General features: G+C 44.6%; 1 protein-coding gene across 5 annotated transcripts in view; it reads left to right on the forward strand.

Moving 5' to 3' along the window:
* Positions 1-168: 168 nt before the first annotated feature.
* The window catches only part of ALG9 (ALG9 alpha-1,2-mannosyltransferase), a 38,146-nt gene continuing 18,183 nt past the window's right edge, over positions 169-20,131 (forward strand). For 3 of the 5 annotated variants that reach the window (XR_010392485.1, XR_010392484.1, XM_064524235.1), the window contains exons 1-13: positions 171-341; positions 1,512-1,650; positions 1,844-1,978; positions 2,835-2,905; positions 3,925-4,013; positions 5,066-5,201; positions 5,453-5,540; positions 5,687-5,792; positions 11,849-11,971; positions 13,891-14,045; positions 15,752-15,881; positions 16,601-16,748; positions 17,052-17,181. Coding sequence is in view for 2 of the 5 variants with exons in the window: in XM_064524235.1 (XP_064380305.1) it covers positions 241-341; positions 1,512-1,650; positions 1,844-1,978; positions 2,835-2,905; positions 3,925-4,013; positions 5,066-5,201; positions 5,453-5,540; positions 5,687-5,792; positions 11,849-11,971; positions 13,891-14,045; positions 15,752-15,881; positions 16,601-16,748; positions 17,052-17,181 (1,551 nt within the window). In the remaining 3 variants the exon portion in view is untranslated. Of the gene's footprint in view, positions 342-1,177; positions 1,343-1,511; positions 1,651-1,843; positions 1,979-2,834; positions 2,906-3,924; positions 4,014-5,065; positions 5,202-5,452; positions 5,541-5,686; positions 5,793-11,848; positions 11,972-13,890; positions 14,046-15,751; positions 15,882-16,600; positions 16,749-17,051; positions 17,182-17,873; positions 17,950-20,131 lie in introns of those variants that run through there. The other 2 variants (XR_010392486.1, XM_064524236.1) reach the window with 2 other exon arrangements.

The following is a 20,131-nucleotide window of genomic DNA, read 5'->3' on the forward strand; positions in this document are numbered from 1 at the left end:
TGCAGGTCCGAGCGCTGCGGCTGTTGGGGCAGCCGTTAGGGTCCTCTACATGTCCTGGAGGTGACGGGCTGCGGCGGGGAGCGGGGGCTGCGGCGAGGGCGCTGCGCGGCCAGCGGGGGGAGCGCTCCCGGCCCCGCGCAGGCGGCGTCGCGGCGCGCCCGTGCCCACACCCGGCATGGCGGCCGGCGGCTTCGGCCGGTCTCGCGGGAGGGCGCGGGCGCCCGGCTGCCCGTACTCGGCATGGCGGCCAAGGGGGCCCGGCAGCGGCCGCGGGCAGGCGGCGGCGGCGAGGCGGCGCGGCCGCGGGCGGAGGCGGCGGGCGCGGAGGAGGCCCGGGCGGAGTAGGTAGCGGGCGGCGGCGGCGGGGCGCGGGGGGCCGCCGGGAGCGGTGGTGGGTAGGAAGCGAGGGGCGCGTGCCCGTTCCCTGGGCTGTGCGCAAGCGTCACGCGGGGGGGGGGGGGGGCGGTCAGCAATCGCTGCGCGCGGCGGGGAGTAACCGCCTCCCGGGGGTCAGCAACTGCCGCGCGGGGTCAGCAACGGCTGTGCGCGCGGGGAGGGGGGGGCAACCGCCTCCCGGGGGGGTCAGCAACGGCCGCGCGCGGGGGTAACCGCCTCCCGGGGGTCAGCAACTGTCGTGCGGGGCTCAGCAACGGCTGCGCGCGGCGGATAACCGCCTCCTGGGGGTCAGCAACTGCCGCACAGGGGTCAGCAACTGTCGTACGGGGGTCAGCAACGGCCGCGCGCGGGGGTAACCGCGTCCCGAGGGTCAGCAACCGTCGTACGGGGGTCAGCAACGGCCGCGCGCGGGGGTAACCGAGTCCCTGGGGTCAGCAACCGTCTCCCAGGGCGAGGGGGGGTGAGCGACCGTTACGCTGGAAGGTTTTTACCCGGGGCCGGGGTTTCACACAACAAACATGCCCCCCTGCCCCAAGCAGGTCCTGCAGCGGGGTGCCCCGGTGGGCGTCCTCGGGGCTTGGCAGGCTTGGTGGAAATGGCTTTCCTTGGCTTGTCTGGAGCAGCTTCTGCTTCTCCTGGTGCCGCAGCAGCCAGCGCCTGCCTTGCTGCCTCAGGGCTGGGGGAGATGGATGAGGTCATGTGGGGTTGGCTGTCAGTGGTGGGGTGGGCCCCGAGTGGTGCAGGGGCCTTGTTTCTGTATGGTGTGGGGGAATGATGCTGGGAGGGGGCTATGTGCCCCACAAAGAGAGCAGCAAATAAAAGTGTTGCCTGTACTCATCGAATGCTCTAAGTGAACTTTGCATCCTCGTGGAAATTAAGGAGATGCAAACATGCTTAAAGCAGCAAGGTCTGGAAGGAAGAGAGCGATTCACAGGTGTTGGCCAAGGTAATGTTTTCAGATAGCGAAAGACTGTTCAAAACTGAAGGGTTTCTTGGTCCTTTGGAGAACTGTAAAGGCTCTTCCCTACTTAGTTCTTTGCCTAGGGTCACATCATTGCTCTTGATCCTGTTACTGAGTCTTCCTGGTGCATGTTTGTATTTTTTCTTTGGACTAGACCATCTGGGAACAAAGCAGGACAAGTCTGGGCCCCTGAAGGATCTACAGCTTTCAAGTGTCTCATCTCAGCCAGGTTCTGTGCTGCTCTCTTGAGCAACATCTCAGATTGCGATGAGACGTATAATTACTGGGAACCGGTAAGTGGCTCCTCCTCCTTGCGGGGACTTGGCAGTTTGCAACTAGCCCATGCAAATGTAGGTTTTTCTAAAACCTGATGCTAATCTGTGCTTTTCAAAGAGAAATCTTATTCAAGAGTTCAGTAATGGGAAGTGCAAAACTGTGGACTCCATTTGATCCTCATTTGTTTGTTCTTTTAAATCACCTTTGTAGACACACTACCTCGTTTATGGGAAGGGGTTCCAGACATGGGAATACTCTCCAGCCTATGCCATCCGCTCCTATGCTTACTTATGGCTTCATGCTTTACCAGCCTTGTTCCATGCTAGAGTTCTACAAACTAATAAGGTAAATAAGATACATCAAGGCTTCTCTTGTGAGAAGTTAATGTGCTTTTAGTCTGGGTTAAACAATTGTGTTGTCTGTTGTCAGGGATAATGGAATTACTGTTTGTGAGGTGACTCAAGGAGGGACCAAGGGAAAGTGATTGGAGAGCTGCAGGGAAGTGCTGTCATGCTCTGCGCTGGTTGAGAAGGTGTCTCAGAGGGTCTAGGGGCTCCCTGGTGTTGTCAGTGTCTGCAGGCCTGGGGGCAGTTATACAGGGGTAGTGGGCTCTTATTCACTGTGTGTCAGTGGTTGATTTCACCCCTGTGCTTCAGGAGCCCCTATTATTTTTCACACCAGCTATCAGTGACTGTTTTGATTTTTCTTTCAATAAACTATTTTAAAAAATGCGTGTTTTGCAAGTGACATTGTGAACTGGCCTTGCAGGAGTGTAAACAAAACTGCTTAACGTGCATTCTACTTGGGAAGCTTTTGCCATGCTTTGAATGTTTGTTCACAACAGAATCTAGGGGCATCCATCGTGTTGCATGGTATTCAGATACGTGGAGTGTATTAGTTCTTGCAAATACTCTTCTTTACAGTCTTCCGGAATAGAGGGATAGGACCGGTCCGTTCAGTGCACTATGTTCACTTTATTTGCTGTAAAGGACTTCATTCAGGATTAGAGGGCTAGGCCGTGAGCTGCTGGGAGCTTTTGCCATCCCTTGGTGTGCAGTCTGGGTCTACAAGAATAGGCCCATTCACTGCTGCCAAATTTGCTCCATCCTGTTCAGAACTTTTGTTCTCGGGACCTGCTTGTTAGCAGCGGGTGCATCAGCTTCATTGCAAACCTTGTTCTGACTCTGTGTACATCTCCTAGGTTCTTATCTTCTATTTCCTCCGATGCCTCCTGGCCTTCCTGAGCTGCATTTGTGAACTCTACTTCTATAAGTGAGTATAGGAAGCTGTCTGCTGTAAGTGTTTTCAAGCAATGTGGATAACATTCAATTCTTGCCACAGAAAACATACCCTGAAGCCCATATGTGAATGTCTCTGCTGGATTGGGTTACTTCACAATGAAACTTAAAAATATATGTCCTCAAGACAGCTTAATGAAATATTGTTCAGAATTCCACTTCCAGGACAGAATTCTAGTCTGAGATTCACCACCCACATCTCCACCACAGTGTTTTGCCTTGTCTACACTCTTTTTCTCACTGACACCAGCAAGCAGGGTGGGTGTCTTGTAAACTGAGCCCTGCTGGAAGGGATACCCGTGCTGCGTATGCTTATTGCGGTGATTTTTGTTGGGATGCATTGATAGTTGCTCTCTGTGGTGTATCTGCCAATGGCATTTACATCCACTAAAAGCAGTAGCCTGAACATGCAATTATCTTGTTTAAGCTAGATTTTTATTTTTGCTGGATGCCTCTTCATTTGTGTCTTTCAAGCCACTACCTTGAGTGACTTTTCTGTTGGCAGCAGTCTGGTTTTAAGGACGTGAGCTGTGGCTTTTGTCATGGTTGCTATTGGTGGTATTTTGTGATGGGAGAAAACATTAGATAGACTGCTGTTGCTATAGCAGTGCAAACTCCCTAGTGTGAACCTAGTGCATAGTAACAAAGTATAGTTGTAGAAAAAGTGCTGGACTTAATGGACCATAAACTTTGGACTTCTGAACAAGTTTAGTAATTCCTGACTTCCTGAGATTTACACAAATGCAGTTGACGTTAGAGCACACTTGGTTTCTACCAGCGTTTTGCACTGATGTAGCTTGAGAGGATCTGAAACCCCAGGCCAGAGGTGACCATGCTGGTCTTATTGCCTTCCCGGGCTGAGCAATGAGAGTCGCCCATCTTAAAGCTTTGGAGATGCTCCAGGAATTGCTTGTGGCTGTGCATGCATTGGGTACTGTGCTTTTGTGTACTGAGGATATTTCTGTGGTCTCTAATTCTCTCTTGCTTCCTTAGGGCTGTGTGCAAGAAATTTGGGCTACATGTGAGTCGGCTGATGTTGGCCTTCCTAGTCCTCAGCACTGGGATGTTTTGCTCGTCTGCAGGTAAGTCTCTTCAGCAATGAGCCTAACAATGACTTCGTCCAGAGAAACCAAAGACAGGTCCAGAGAGAAGAAAATCCAGAGCACTAAAGTATCTCTCTAGCAGCCAGTACCCCGTACTAGATAGTTTGCTGTACCGTATTGCAGGTATTTCTCATGGCAGGTGTGATGACGGAATAGCTGTTGATCCAGATGATGTTTCCTGCATCACTTTCTTTTATCTTCCCTCTTCCAGGGCATATTTATTTCTACTGCAGCCTCCTGTCTCAATGCAGTGGAGCCATGCCTTTCAAACAGGGTATTGGCCTGCCTTGTTTAAACACGATGTAATCTAAGGAAGGAAGGCTGTGTATTTTTGTATTGTCATTTACCTTTGTGTCCTGTCTCTTCTGGCTGGCTGTGCCTCTCTGCCAAGTAAACTGCTGAAAGTCTTATAAAATACCTGCAGTGCGTGTTGAGTAAAGTGTGAAGAAAGGCCTTGAGCAAGAGTTTTCTGTATCATGTGCATACCAAAATTTAAAGAAAGGGTAATATCACAGCTTAAGAGTGCTGAGATTTCCTCTTTTGCTTTTTTTTTGTTTATGGTGAGTAGAGAAAGGATTTTTGCTTTATTTGTCTTAGTAATGTTAAAGGTCTCTTCATTCTTCATGTATGTCCTGCCAGTCTGTCCCCAGTTGTTTCAGAGACTCTGTCTAGTCAGCTCCCATTTCCTGCTGATTTTTGAGTGGGTTCATTTCATTCTTTCAACCTAGCAGGGTGCAGAGTATAAAGCAAGTGTTGCAAGTGGTTATTCACCTGCAACCATGGACACTCTGAGCTGGGTACTGCTGCTGGGTGCCACTTGGCAAAGAGGCCTTCACACCTTAAGGAAATATTTCTGGTCTTGGCAGAACAAGAGCAAAGAAGCCTCTTTTTTGCTTTCACTGAAATAAGCTTCCAGTATAACATCCCAGCTCCAATGGAATCAGAGAGAGATGTTTAGCCTTATCTTGGCCTTGTGCAGTTCTCTAACTGTGGGAAAGCTGTGCTAACCCCTCTCTTTCTTTGTGTTGCAGCTTTCCTCCCAAGCAGTTTCTGCATGTACACCACAATGATTGCCATGACTGGCTGGTACATGGATAAGACCTCTGTAGCTGTGTTGGGGGTGGCCGCTGGAGCCCTTGTGGGCTGGCCCTTCAGTGCAGCTCTTGGGTAAGGAGAGGGGTGTTTAGGAGTTTTGCACTTTTGACAAATATTTGTTGCCTGGCTGGGGAGAACATAGGGACCACAGGGCTGGAGGAACCATAGCCTCATTTCTTTGCTTTTGAACAAGTGGAATAGGGAGTAGTAGACCCCAGTGAAGTGGTTCTCCTCCAGTTACTGTCCCACTTGCTTCAAGGGGACAGAAAATCTCATGGTGGGGCAAGATAAAATCTCCAGTTGATACCTGATCTCTCTTTCAGGCTTCCGATTGCCTTTGACTTGTTAATCATGAAGCGGAGGTGGAAAAGCTTCCTAAACTGGTGTGCGGTGTCATTGATCATGTTTCTGGTAAGTCCCTGTAACAATGCAAAGAAGGAACGGATTGGGCTTGCAATGAATGGAAGGAGGGTTCTGTAAACAAAATCACATAAAGCTTTTGGGCTGTCCAGCCGAAAGCTTCCGGCACTCCATACATTATAGACGCTTTCTTCCAGGTGCCCTTGGTAATTGTGGACAGCTATTACTATGGGAAGCTGGTAGTTGCACCTCTCAACATTGTCTTATACAATGTCTTCACTTCTCATGGACCTGATCTCTATGGTGAGTTTAAGATAACACAACAGGAAGGGAATTGGTGGTTTTCTTGCTACTGCCAGGGGACAGTGACCTACCAGGTTTTGTTTGCTGATCCTTTCTCGGAGGTACAAAAAAGCAAAGACAGCCTGCGAGCTCCAAAGAGTGTCAGTTTCAGCCTTTTGCCATGGGGTGTCTCTCTCGAGCTGGGAATCCGTTGGGCATTGTCAGCTTTCCCGTTGGGTTTCAAGTGCTGTGAGTTAAGCTGCTTTTAGTTTTGAAGTTCTGTAAACCGTCATGAAATGTCTCAACAACCCCACATCACAGCAGAGAGCTGTTAGTAGCAAATTTGTCTGGATGCAATGTGAATGCAACTGGCACTAATGAAATTGTTTAACACAGTTTGGGTTTGCCCTAGTGTGCAGTCACATTTACATTGTGCTTTCTGGGTGTTTCTTCAGAGTGCTTATTCATAATAAAGAACTGGATGACTCATCATGTATCTGAAAAATGCTGGTTACACACTCAGATCAACTAATTTAATTAGAGAAGCCAAAGAAAGAGAGACATCTGCATGTGTATGTGCATGTGTGTATGTGTCAGCTTTAATCCTGTTCTTGGCTGTTCTTGTTCCTCACAGTCAGGTGCAGAGCCTTGGGAAGACATGTAGCAGTGCAGGACTCATCGTTATTTCAGTTCACACCAAGTCTCTGCAGACTCCCTGGTTCCACACTGTGCTTTGGGAATTGTCTTGCTTATTTGACAGTGTGTGGCCTGGGCTTGCTGGCAAGTAGCATCCAAGCTTACCATAAAGGCATCTTTAAGACTCTAGAGAAGAAAGAAAGGTTAACTCATTCCACATGCTTCTCTGGCAATCCTGCTGGAGCCAGGGCAGGTTTGACTCACATAGGCTACACTTGATCTCCCTGTTTCTTTTGGACAACTGAATTGCAAGGAGAAAAAAAAAATTATTCTGACAATGACAAGTGGCAGAGAGTCCAGAAAAAGTAATAATAATTAGGCTCCTGTTCCCACCTTCCTTCTGTAAGGCCTTCATAGAGCTTATAAATTTTCCTTCTTTTTGGCTTAAGCAATATAAAAATTATCTCTACTTTCCAGAGCTGAACACAGAGTAAAGGAAGTGCCTTGCCTAAGCTTGCAAATCGAGTCAGTAGCAAAGACAGGATTAATATTTCATTTCATATAGTTTTTATGTTAGCAAAAATTCAAAACTGATGCAGACAACACCGTTTCAGACAACATATAGTTAGACATGGAAATAATTGCCAGGGGAAATAACTAAGCTGATAGCCGCAACAGAATTTAAAAAGGGGTTAGAAATATTTATGGATATCAAGGGCAGTCAGCGTTGTCATCATCAATTATAATGTCAAATTTAGAATGGATATTAAACCTTGTACTTCAGGGTTTAGGATAATCTCTTAATGTTAGAGACCAGGATGATATTTAATCTACAGGCAAATCATCTGCCTATCATGAGATTCCCTGGTGCTAGCCTTTCAGGATACTAGGTGACCCAGATCTCAGGTCTGAATCCTGCTAGCAAAGCCATAGTCTTTGTTCAGGAGCTGCCACTGCACTAAGTTGCTTGTATCCTGTAGTGCTAGAGTTGACGAGTAATAGTGTTATGTTTCTAGCAGAGCTTGAGAGGGACATTTTGCTGGAGGAGACTTCAGGGAGCCTTAGGACACAGGATCTCCAGCATCTCTGTAGTCTGTTTCAAGCCTAGCGAGGTTTTCCAGGAGGGATTCAGCAGTGATTAGTAGTGAAGGCTTTCTCCAGCAGTGCCCTGCAGGTTGTATTTGGAGGCTCACTTGAAGGGCCGTTTTGGGTGGTGTCGAGTGGTGATCTGTTCAGTGTGCTATGGCACAACAGTGATGGCTGCCACGCTGTGGTTCTTCATCTCTGCAGGAAGGCTCTGAAGCCTCTTGCTGTGAATATGCCATAACGGAAACTGCAGGCTCTGTCTCTCGTGGGGTTTGTCATGGACTCATCCATGACCTTTTTCCACACTGGTGCAGGAATTGTTTCCAGCGTCCTCCAGGGACCAATCTATTATGAAGTGTTTTATTCAGAGTGACATTTGTATAACATCCTTGGGCTAATAAAAGAGCCTGCCTGAAACTGTTCTTCAATGCAGTGTGGTCAGGACAACGCTGTGTGTTTAGAGACCTTTGAAACACTTATGAATAAGGAAAAATAACGCTACCAGGGGAGATGAAAGGCTGGCAAATCCCTTCTGGCTTTGGAACAGGGATTTCCAAACTTTCATGTGATGGGAGCAAAAGCTGCTGGAGGTTGCACAGTCATCAACCTATATCTTCAATGTAATCACCATAGTATCTTTCCTTTTGCCTGCAGACTGAAGCCCTAGAGGCAAGGCTGGATTTCTTTTTTTCTTTAGCAATATACTCCTGGATAAACACCATCTGTGCAACGAATGTTTCCCCCTGTGGTTATTAGGTTTCTATAGTCAAGGGAAAGTAGCTTCTAAGCAGATATCCCTAAGCCTGATTCTGAGGCTTTGTGGTGTTTTTTGTGTGCATATATGTTAAGAACACACAATTGGTGGCATAGCTTTTGTCCTACTTCCTGTGATGAGAGATTTGGCTATGATTTGCAATGCGATGGCGTTTTGGGAAGCTTTGTTCAACTCAGCCTCAGCCCTGACTAAATATACTGGAGTTGGAGCTTTTTATATGACACCTTGCTCTGTTGAGTCCTGATCATTAAGTAGAGTGAAAATAAATCAAATGCAGAAAGCAGACTGTTTATTATACTAAGACTGAATCAGACTTGTTTAGAATGAAGGCTGTGACTCATGATCAAATTATTGTGGCTTAATTACTGCTTAACAGCTGAGCTGCAGTTTCAGTGTGTATGCAGGCTTTTAGCCTGTGACAGATATTAGACGGGGCACCTTAGCTTAAGCTTGTTTTAAAACACCTCTGTTTTGTCCTGAGCTGCCCTCACCATTGCTGTGGTCAAGCTGCAGCATGGTGGCTTGTTAAGCTCTGTTACTAGTCTGTGAGTTTGATTTCCATAAGGGTTCCTGGAGCCTGTTACAGAGCACAAAGTTCAAAGCAGTTTTTGGCTCAGTGTCTGGCAGTGCTTCCATTTGGTTCTTCCCAGTGTGGAACTGTAGTGCCATGAACTGCAGCTGTATTATGGTTTTCTCTCTGCTACTTTCATCAGCCTGTCTCCTACAGCTCACACTTGCTCAGCTCTAGCATGTGGAATACTTACAGAAAGCTAAATTATCTGTCAAGGCCTGAAGGCGATGCTGTGGAAGCTTGTTCCCATCAGTGCTATGCATGGAGAGTCCTTCAATGTCCCTCCCCGGCTTGAAGGACCTTGTCCTCGGCCAGGACTTCTTGTATGCAATGGGGTTGATGTTTTTCATTGCAGTCCTTTCTCAGATCACCTTGAGTCTTTGTGGATAACAAGAAGAAAAGCAATTTGGCCTGGGAGGCAGTGAGACAGAATGTGAGTCACCACAACGAACCCAGCGTGTGCTTTCTATGTAAAACCTAGTGTCTGTGAGTTTCTTAGCTTGCTTTGTGTGATGCACTGTTCTCCTCCCATTTGGCTTCCCCCCTCCAGCCAAAGCAGAGGGTATGTCCTTGGAGAAGGAGGGGAGGTTCCAGTTCTTAGTGCTTAAAGGCAGTTCAGTCACAGTGCAAAAAGTACGAGGGACTATCCATTGTGTTAAAACTGCGCTTTAGACCAGCTGACCTCTTGTTAGCAGAATCCCTCAGGAAACCTCTGGGCCTTTAAATCTCTATCTGGATTGTGGAGAAGGTGTGCTACATGGAGTGTCCTTTGTTCCTGAGTCCCAGGCTGACAAGAGATCAGAGACTGGACTAGGGTGGGCCATAGTTCGTTTCCTTTTCTTCCCATAGCAGCCAGGGCAAGTGGGAAGGGAGACAATGTGGACCCTGACACTACCCTTTAAAGATACAGGACCTGACTTTGCCATGCAGTTTAACTGGAATCACAAAGCACTGGGGAGTACCAATTTATATCAGTTTAAGATGACTTTTATCTGATCGTGGCATCATCTGTGATAAAGCAATTGTATGTTTTAGTAGTGAGAGTGGGGAAACAGGCTACAGAATTCAGTTCCAGTCCCCTTTATATAAAGAGAGACCTTGGTGCCCTGTAGTAGTATTTACTAGAGTGGCTTAAGCAGTGTTAACCTTGCCATAAGTCCTTAGAAACCTATATTGTGACCCAGAATGGAAAAATCTGGAGGCTGAGGAGAAACCAAAGCCTGCTTTACGTTTACTTTTTCCAGATATCCACTGGAAGATTTACAGTGTGATGCCACACACTGCCTCAGGTTTTTCCCTCACAGACGTACCCCACCCCATAGCCCTGATTTAGTCCTAGAGTGACCTATTTTCTGCATGCATTCAGGATCTTCCTCACGGTGGGTACTTAGAATTGCAGGGCTCAAAAATGGAGAGTCACCAACAGAGGCTAGAGAAAGGGGAAGGGATGCTGGCACTATTGCAGTGTTGCTATGCAGATGACTGTGTCAGATCTATTGCCTGACATCTTCTTTCAATCTGCCATATCCTGTATTCACCCTTTGACAGGCTGAGAATTATGCTCCTGTGGGACTTTGAAAGAATTACAAAGCAAATGGGGAGAGAGAGAAGGTGAATATCTAATATTTTGCTCCCTATTTCCAAGAAACCCAACCCCGTAACTGCTTTTTGCTTTCAGTACTAATAGGTAAAGGTTTCCTAAATGAACTTTGGTTGCTTGGACTGTGCCTCTGTAACTCCAGCTGCATGTTTCTGACGTTACTAGTTCAGCTTTTAATTGTATTTAGTTGTAGGAGCTGCAGAGGTGTTGGGTTTTCCCTGCTGCTTTTCAGTTGTCTGATTAATTTCAACATGGACCCTTTTTAAGTGGCTCTGATTGCAGGAAATTGCTGCGGCATGTGACATATGTCACAACAGTGCAGTGATTAAAGCCCCCGCGTGTCATTTACCGACTGATTGAGCTAATCACACCGAGAAAGTGGCAAATGTGCAGAGAGGAACTGGCATTCCTCATTGTTCAGGATTTTAAGCATCTTGAGTTAAGAGTCCAAATGAATGACAGTTGGACTGGAATTTCTGTCAATTTGCATCCTTCCAGCTTGCAACCAACACCTGTCTGTGTGTGCTAGGAGGTGGAGTTGACTTGCTGCTGTTTAAAGCTACACTGTAGGAACAAATTGAAGCAGGGAATTTTTAAATAGGGTTGATTCTGAGGAGGTATCAAAACTAGCATCTGGATGCACTTTAGTGGAAGTGTCTTAGCTGGATGAAGTGTGAATGTGAACTCTTTTTTTGTTGTTGTTGTTGTTGTTGTTTGGATTTAGTACATTTTCTAATTCTGCCAGCATGGAGTATAACATCAGCACTCCAGGGTAATAATGATCTCTTAATATCGTGTGCTTCTGGGCTATTCCTCTGTTACTTCCTGCAGTTAGCAAGAATGATTTAGGAATAGAATTTCTTGGCTTTTTCAGTTTCAGCCTCTACTTTCTCGCTGCATAGGCTTCCAAAAGGCAAAGGTGAGTTCTCTGTCACAGTATCTGGCTCTCTGTTAGCCAAGACTGATGTTACTGACCTGTAATTCATGAGCAGCAGGTGTAACACTGATTATGACCCAGTGAAAAAGGAGAAAAATAATTCATGAAAAGGGAGACAACAAAGTGTCTAGGTTAGACATGATTGTAAGATATTCTGGTACTTTTGTATGGCTGTTTACCAGTTCCAGTGTCGCTGTTATGCCAATTTCATGGGTGAGGGGCAGAACCAGGAGGCTGCTTTGAGTTGGCTCAGGCTCATTCCAGGGGGCTGCATCCTCTGCCCAACTGTGAGGTCTTCTCTCCACATCCTTCCATTCTTTGGTTTCAAATTGCTTGCAGTGGAGAGCAGTGATGTCTGCTGCTGACTATCTCAATCTGTTTCAGGCAGAAAAGTAATGAAGTTACTGTAACATCCAGATCTCTTAAATACTTGTGTTCAAGAAAAAAAATGTTTCTCTTTCCCATGCTTTAGGTACTGAACCGTGGTCCTTCTATTTCATCAATGGTTTTTTGAATTTCAACGTGGCATTTATTTTGGCTCTGCTTGTCCTGCCACTGACTTGCCTCATGGAGTGTCTGCTCCAGAAATTTCATGGTGAGTGAAAGATGACCGTGAATGCTGAGAACAGACAGTCCAGATCTTCTGCAGCCTTGCTAGTCGGGGAGAGCTTACCTGCTAGAGTGCAGCTTTCTTTTACTGGAAGTGAAACAAGGTTCAGGGAAAGTCTTTGGAATAATAGCAAAGTTCCTAGAGCTCATTGCTCAGTTCAGTATTGACACCATGGTGGAGTTAACTGTGTAGAGAGACACAGTGAGATCTATCTACTTACAGGGCTGTCTGCGGAAAGGCAGAGGCATGTCTCTCTCTTTAAGGATAATCCCTTTGTTCCCTGCCTCCCTCTGCTGAAGAACATTGTGTTGTCAAGGCTGAACTATCCAGACTAAGCTTGACAAATTGTGCAGTACGTAACCTTCAGCCAGACATGCAAATACTTTAGAAATAACCCCACCAGAAATCTTAAGGAGGAAAGAAACCACATATCCATTGTTGTTTCCATCTTATCTGCAGCTGGAGATGGTAGACTTTGGAGTAATATGGGGAACCTTTTACTATTCTTTTCCACTGTTGCTTTGTATGCCACTGCCAGAACATTTGCTGCAACACTTTGGGAGAACATAATTGTTTTTCCTTTTCATTTTTGGGGCTGAGCCTACAAAGAGGCATCCCTTTGTCTCTGGTGCAGCCCATGTTGGAATTGAACCTGGGCTCTTCTGTGCATTGTGAAAGGAATTTTTCACCTTGCAGGACTGAGTCCTGTTAGGACAGTCCATGCACTGGGAAGTGTCTCTGGAGGTGTGGATATACTGAGAGCAGAGAGAGGAGATTCCCCAGTTCATTTTGTTTTTTCCCTTAAATAAATGACATTGATTTAAACACATGGCATTTGGCAAATGACTATAGAGAGGAAAAGAGTATCGGGCAAGCGTGAATTCTCCTCTGCCATTTTCCTAAGGAAGATTCACGGCAATTGTTAAGTGGCAGCAGCAGGTTCCAGATTCATCAGTCCAGTTAGGGCTCTGTTCTCTGATTTTTACTGGATACAAGAAAAAATAACATCATAAACCTTGCTGAAAATATATGCTAATGGGTGTTTGCTTGTATCTGTTCCTTGAATATGACTGACATACTGTCAGAAACCAGTAAAAGCCCAGTAGGAGATCCTGTCACTGCAAGATTTCCTGCTGTTCATTTAGTGTTTTTGTACTTAACAGCAGGAGCCATTCTGCTGGGTGCTTTGTTCTTATTGTCTGTGAAATGCCTTTGGCTAAATTGTTTAACCCTGCTGTTGGGAGTAGCGAGGGGGGGGCAGAAAAGGGATTGAAAATTGTCAGGCACTGTGCAACTCTCCTCAGTGTGACTAAAATTCAGGGTAATTGTTGTTATTTTTGAATCAGTTATTTCCTGCGTTAAGCAGAAGGTACCTGAGAGACCTCTCACATGCTGTTATTTTTATAATGAAGCAATGAAGGTTGTGGAAACATCAGTGGCTAAACAACCACTTTTAAGTGAAAGGTAGGTCCAGAGGAGATTCTTTTTGATTTTTTGTATGTGCAGCATCACACACAAAAGGAAATCTGGTACTTCCGATTACCTTTTCAGAGATATCAATTCCTGAGGGATTTTTGTCTCTTTTTACTTGGATTCGGTAACTAAGTCCAATATCCTCTGCAAGCGGTCTCCTGAAGCTTATCAAGACTGTTACTGTTTAGGAACCTATGAAAATTCTCCAATAAAATTTCTATACTGAATGTTTGGACATGTTACTTGTATTACAGCAACACCTCTGCTCAGAACATGGGGTGTCTATGTCTGAAGGCTGTTAGTTGGGTCACAAAAATGACCTTCTGAATATAAAATATGGTGACACACCTGGTGAATGTGTGCAAGAGGGGAAATAAGATAAACTTCTTACTCTTACGTTACTACTTCGCTGGGTATATTTTTTCTTTCAGTTCAGAATCTAGGCCGTCCTTACTGGCTGACACTAGCTCCTATGTACATTTGGATCATGATTTTCTTCAGTCAGCCCCACAAAGAGGAGAGGTTTCTCTTTCCCATCTATCCTCTCATCTGTCTTTGTGGTGCTGTGGCGCTCTCTGCTCTCCAGGTAAGTTTTAGTAGGATGTGTTGGTTTTTAATGAGTTCATACCTCTAGGGAGTATAACTGCTAGCTGACTTCTGTTACATTGCTTTCCACTCTTGGGTACATGTGCAGAATGTCTGTGGCTGTGACACAATCTGCAGTGTTTACGTAGCTCAGCACTGTCCTGTATATAACTTGTTGTCATCTGTCTCTAATCTGCTAGCTAGTGCAGTTTCACTTTCAGACTGTTTTTCATGGACAGGTGCTAAGACTCTGGAAGCAAAACGCACAGCAGTTATAATATTAAAGTGTGTGCATGTTGCTGCTTTTATGAGGTAAACCTTAGTCCTTCTGTACAGGTTAATGGAAAGTGTCTGGAAAACTGTTAGTCTTCTGTATGCTGTAATGCAAAAGCAAAATTATTTGAGATTTCCCTCCCTGAGTGGCATGCACAATGAGCTGATCTAATAATCTTGGACTTCAAAGCAGACTTCTGCATAGCCCAACAGAAAAGGTCAAATTTCATGGCTTTATAATGTGATCCCATTAGGAACTTGTCTGGGATTGTATCAAATGATAAATGGTTGAGGATATTTCCTTGCCACTAATTATTCCGTGGTGACTTTGCATTGTTCTCCCACCCTGCAAGTGGGAATTTCTGATGAAGAGCAGTTGTGATGTTGCAGTGCCAACACAGCGTAACATCCAAGGGATGTCACAAGGATTAATAACTTGCCTGTAGTGCTGTGGATCCTTGGCCTGCTGTTGGGCTAGCTTTAAGGGGCAGGAATGTGTGTAGGAAATGCATTTTGTTGTATGCTGATAAGAACCCTTCACTGATTTGACAAGGGAAAAAGATCTTGTTTTAGGCATCGGGAAATTGCTTTTGGCATTTGGAAGAGTCAAAAAATTGATGTTTAATATATGATGATTAAAACACTTCATAGAGTAAAACATTCCAAATCAACAGGAGCCTTACAAAAGCTCTAAATTACTTTTCTCTCCTCTGTGAAAGAGGTGGAGGAATGTAGTCACTAGTCCCTGTTATAGCCCCTTCCAGCTGTTCTGCTTTGTTCTGCTGTTACCCCTCTGTCCTGCTATGCACCACTATTCATCTCCCGGGTTCCCCAACAGCACTGTCAGCACCCCCCAAATCACTCTTGTACTACCCCAGTCACTCATTAGAGCTATCCTGTCTCTTGATTTCCCATCACAACTGATGCCTTGCAACGCGAGGCTCGCAACACCCCAGGTGAGTTTCAGACTTTGAGTTCTCTGTCATGTCAGCAGATTTATGGCTTTATCTGAGAATTGCTAAACTGTCAAAAGATTCATCAGAGAGCAGCAGTTTAGGACCTGCCAAATACGGCTTTAGGAAACTCTAGTGTGTATTTCTGTCCTGCATATTTTAACACCGGTATAGTTTTGTCCTGCATTCAGTATCCAGCTGAGAGTAAAACTGACTCCATACTAACAGTGCAAGCTTGTCAGAGAAACTACTCCCTCGAACCACGTGAGTCTGTTTGTTATGAGAAAAATGCAAACAAGTCAAGAGAAACAGAAACCAGATTAGGACAGGAAGTGAATAATTCCTCCTGCACAAAGGCAGAGCAGGAGAGAGGGAGCAAGCCAAGCATTTGATGTAGTTTCTCGTATTATCAGTTTTTCAACCATATCAGAGTTTGAGTAACTTCACATTTTCTTTATTTTTTTTTTTCTCCTCTCCTCAGAAGTGTTACCACTTCATATTCCAGCGCTACCGCCTGGAACACTACACAGTCTCCTCCAACTGGTTGGCTCTGGGGACTGTCTTTCTCTTTGGCCTCTTGTCGTTGTCACGCTCTGTTGCCTTATTCAGAGGTTGGTATTTTAGACTTGTCCTGTGCTTTTTGGGGTATTGGTCTTGTCAAGTCTTAGAGCTTGCTGAAGTTGTGCTGCTTTGACTGTACCAATGTAGTGAAAGTAAGACAACCTTGGGAGTTTGGGTGTCATTGTACCAGGGAAAGGAGTAAGTTGTGGTGGTCATCCCTGAGGATTGATTAGGTGTATGTGCATATCAGTATAATGATATCAGTTAAAACACTGCTGTCCTTCACGTTCGGCCAGTAAGACTGTACTGATACAAAATCTATATGCAGATCAGTGTCTATGCAGATACTTAAACTTGCAGATATATGATCTCACTTGAAAAAGCATTTTTCCTATGTAAAATTTGTGATGAGGTGCATGTGACCTTCATGGAGATGGATTAAATATGGTACTTAAGTGCTTTCTTGAATCAGGGCCATGCAGTGAGCCTTCCCACCTCAGCAAAGTTAGGCAGCAACATTTTTTACTGGACAGTACCCATTTAATAGACAGGATGGGAGAATGTCAGTAAAGGTGCTGTGGTAAGAGCACCTCTAAAACATGGGGGTGGGAAGGTTTGGAGTCCAGCTGCTTTCTGGTATAGACCGTTTAATTTATTCAATAAGTTATCAATTAGAAAATATGTACAAACATTTATTTGTAGTCTTTCGAGATAAGCCATGCAAATATTGTCTACTTTAGCCTCATTTACAACTTTGTGTCTTCCATAGGCTACCACGGGCCTCTGGACTTATACCCGGAATTTCACAGGATTGCCACTGACCCAACAATTCACACTGTGCCAGAGGGGAGGCCAGTTAATGTCTGTGTGGGAAAGGAGTGGTACAGATTTCCAAGCAGCTTTCTCCTGCCAGATAAGTAAGGCTTGATTTGGTGAGATCCATAAGCAGGGGCACTTCTCATAAGTATTTATGGGAGTAACCTTCTGGACCTTGTATCTCTGTTGACACCAGCCTATTCAAAACACAGAATTCAGAGGCGTGGTGTCAACAGATTATGTTGGCCAGGAACTACTGAAAATTTGTGGTGTGACTGCTCTTCTAGCAAGGCTGTCTGCTGTCAAGAATGAAATGCCCTTGGTTATATTTTTAGTTTTCTCTACGCAAAATCCTACCAGCTCCTGCCGCTTCCTGCTAGGCTTTCTAACACTGTTCTCTGTAGTTGGCAGCTCCAGTTCATCCTGTCAGAATTCAGGGGCCAGTTACCGAAACAATTTGCCAAGGGACCAATGGGAACACGGATCATTCCCCCTGACATGAACGACCGAAACAGGGAAGAGCCATCTCGATATGTAAGGATTGCATTCCTGTTTTTTTTTTTCCTTACCTTACTGTATCATTCATATTACTATAGTGCCTAGAATCATGGATCAGCTCTCCCCATTTCGTGTCCTGGGGACTGTATAGCTACAGAACAAAAATGAGTTCTCTGCAGCACTTAGAAATTTCCCCATTTATGAGAGTCTGGTTTCCATTTGCATTTCATCTCCCTATTTTTCATTTAAAGAGGTTAAAAAATAACAACCAAGCAAAAGAAGTAATAATTCCTAGTTGTTGTAGTTTTGGGTTTAGTATAATGCGTTACTGTGCACATGGGGAAGTGACCCGAATGAGTAGTTTAAAATCCCCCACAGAAAATGTTTGTCACTCAGCAGAGATTGAAATTTTACTTTGTACTTTCCTTTCTGTTTAAATATAAAGTTATTCATCATATTTGCAAGAGAGGAGAAGGAGCTTAATTTGGAACTTCAATGAAAAAATTGCATCAGTGATTTCAATGAGAAGCTGTTAAGATAATGTATACCAGTATTATTCATTTGTTACTTTTCTTGGTTGTCTTGTGTTACCTAACCAAAAATAGCACTCACATATGAATATTTTTAAATTATTGTCAGCTAACTACTTGTGAAATTACTTAGCAGATAAAATTTTAGTAGTGCACTAAATACCAGATATTTAGTCATCCTTCCTTTTCTGTCTTAAGGGGTGAATGGGAGGAACTGCCAAGAAATGCACAGTCCTTTTTTCATCCTCTCTCAACACCTTGGAGGATAACTTTGGTACGTTCATCAGTATTTAGGAAGCACTCACATGTAACGAGCCAGGTTTCTGGTTTGCATGAGTGGGTGTAGCTCAACTGAAGACAGTGGACGTGTGCTCATTTATATGGCTCATGACTTTGGGCTTTTACATGGTATACAAAGTAGTTGTGATCTGCTCTCAGAAGTGGATAGTATGCAGTATGGTAACAGAGGTGCAACCTAAGTGAGTAAAAGCAGGGATGAATCAGCTGGGTTAAAGCTCTCTTATTTCGAGCCTCGTTACGTAGTTATTAGAAATGGAAAGGAGGCGTGTACCCACCTGAGAGAAGCTGTCTGCTGCAGTGCATTTAATTTATGAAATCTTTTAACTGTGGCATATTTTTAGCACAGACAGCTGGCTGGTGCACAGCCTGTGACTAATGGAACGAAACACACTTTTGTTTCGTGGTTGTTTCTTAATGCCACCCTACAATTTTGTTATTTCTGATGCAAGAAAGAGGGCCTGGGACATGTTTATTTAGTGCAGTTAGAAATTAGCTACTTGATGTAAATTTTAAATGGGGTTTTAAAACAAACCTTTTCTTCTGAGCTGATAATAGTGCCAAGAAAACAGGAGCTTCTCTAGAATTCAGTGAGCTCAAGGAGTGAAAGCACACCCAGATTCAGAAAAATAGCCAGTAAGTCCTGGAAAAAATAGGACCATACATAGCAAATAAATCTAAATAGCATGAGTCTGTTGGTCTTTTAAAGAGGAGAAAACAAATGTTCCAGAAGGATTATCTGAACCATAGATGGCTCAAAACCTGTTAATGGCTGATGAGACTGATCTCTTGGTTTCGAGTGTAAATATCTGTTACTGCACTGCTTGAAAATTGAGGAGTAAATCTCAGTGTTTCTGTTGCTATGGGACGCTGGGGAAAAGAGTGATTTGACCTTCTTGTTTTGCAATTCTTCCTTCCTTAATCGTGTTGAACAGCACTTACTTGTACTTGTCTTACTGAGGAGATGTATTTCCCTTCAAAACTACTAAGGAGGAAATAGAGGGTATTATCTCTTGAAAAGAGGAGTCCAAGCAGGAACAGTAGATTAGGCCTAAGAGCAGAAACACTGTTAAAAGCTCCTGACTTCAGAGGGCTTTTTTAACCACTTTATTTTCACTTCTTTTCCCGTTCCCTTCATCTCTGTTTTGAACTGTAGCAATCACCTGAAGCCCAGTTCCATTTTTGAAATATATGTTTGAGTCATTTCAGTAGGACGTCTCTGTTTCTGCCCAGCATACTTTAGCTCTATCTCTAGTACACCAGACAAGCTCTCATCATGCTCTATGTGGCTGGGCCAACATCCATCCAGGCACCAGTGGGAGACATGTAGTTGCAGAAATACAGCAACAGGGAGTTCTGCCTCTGTAGTATATTGTGTCTTCTCCTGTTATTTAGGATGTGATCAAGTCTAGTTCTCCTCCACCAATTACTGTGGCAGTTGCACCACATTTAAAAAAAAAAGACGAGGGGGGGAGGAAAAGGAAAGATGAGAGGAGAAGGGGATAGGATGTACTTTAGAAATTCCATGTGGCTCCGTTCACTAAGGATGATATCTTCTACCTACAAAGAAACACTTCAAGGTATATACAATGCTGAAGTCTTGTGTAAACCCTCAAATAAGTGTACAGTTTCTATGCTGGCCCTCTGATCAGGGTGACTGTCATCCTTAGCTTCAGCATAATTTGTGAGAATGGGCTGGTAGAAGGGAAATCTGTCCATCACCTGGCAGATAATTCATATGCATTGGAGGTTTCAGCTCTTTTGGGGGGAGCATTTAAATTAGAGAAGTGAGATCTGTCATAGCTTGAGGCAGTAACTTGTTTCTCTGATAGATTCTACATAACTTATAGAAAAACTTGGTTAGTGGTTTGGGAGTCATTTTGCTAACAAGCTGGAACCTCTCTCAGGGCCTGGAATGTGCTTCTCATACAGTGCAGAAAGCGGATTCAACATTCTCCTTAGATGAGTTTCCCATGGTGTAATTTCATCTGCTGCTCAGTTGTGATGCCACTGAGACATCTGGTATCGCCTTAATTAAATTGTTTTCAGCCTAAATTGTAATAATAAACCCCAAAGCAGCTTCAGAAAGGGAATCCAAGCATGTCCAAGGAAGTTTGCGATAGACATTTGTGAGAGAGCAAACTGAAATATGGGAAACC

The sequence above is a fragment of the Dromaius novaehollandiae genome, chromosome 21 (assembly GCF_036370855.1).
Source record: "Dromaius novaehollandiae isolate bDroNov1 chromosome 21, bDroNov1.hap1, whole genome shotgun sequence".
In the NCBI taxonomy this organism is placed as follows: domain Eukaryota; kingdom Metazoa; phylum Chordata; class Aves; order Casuariiformes; family Dromaiidae; genus Dromaius; species Dromaius novaehollandiae.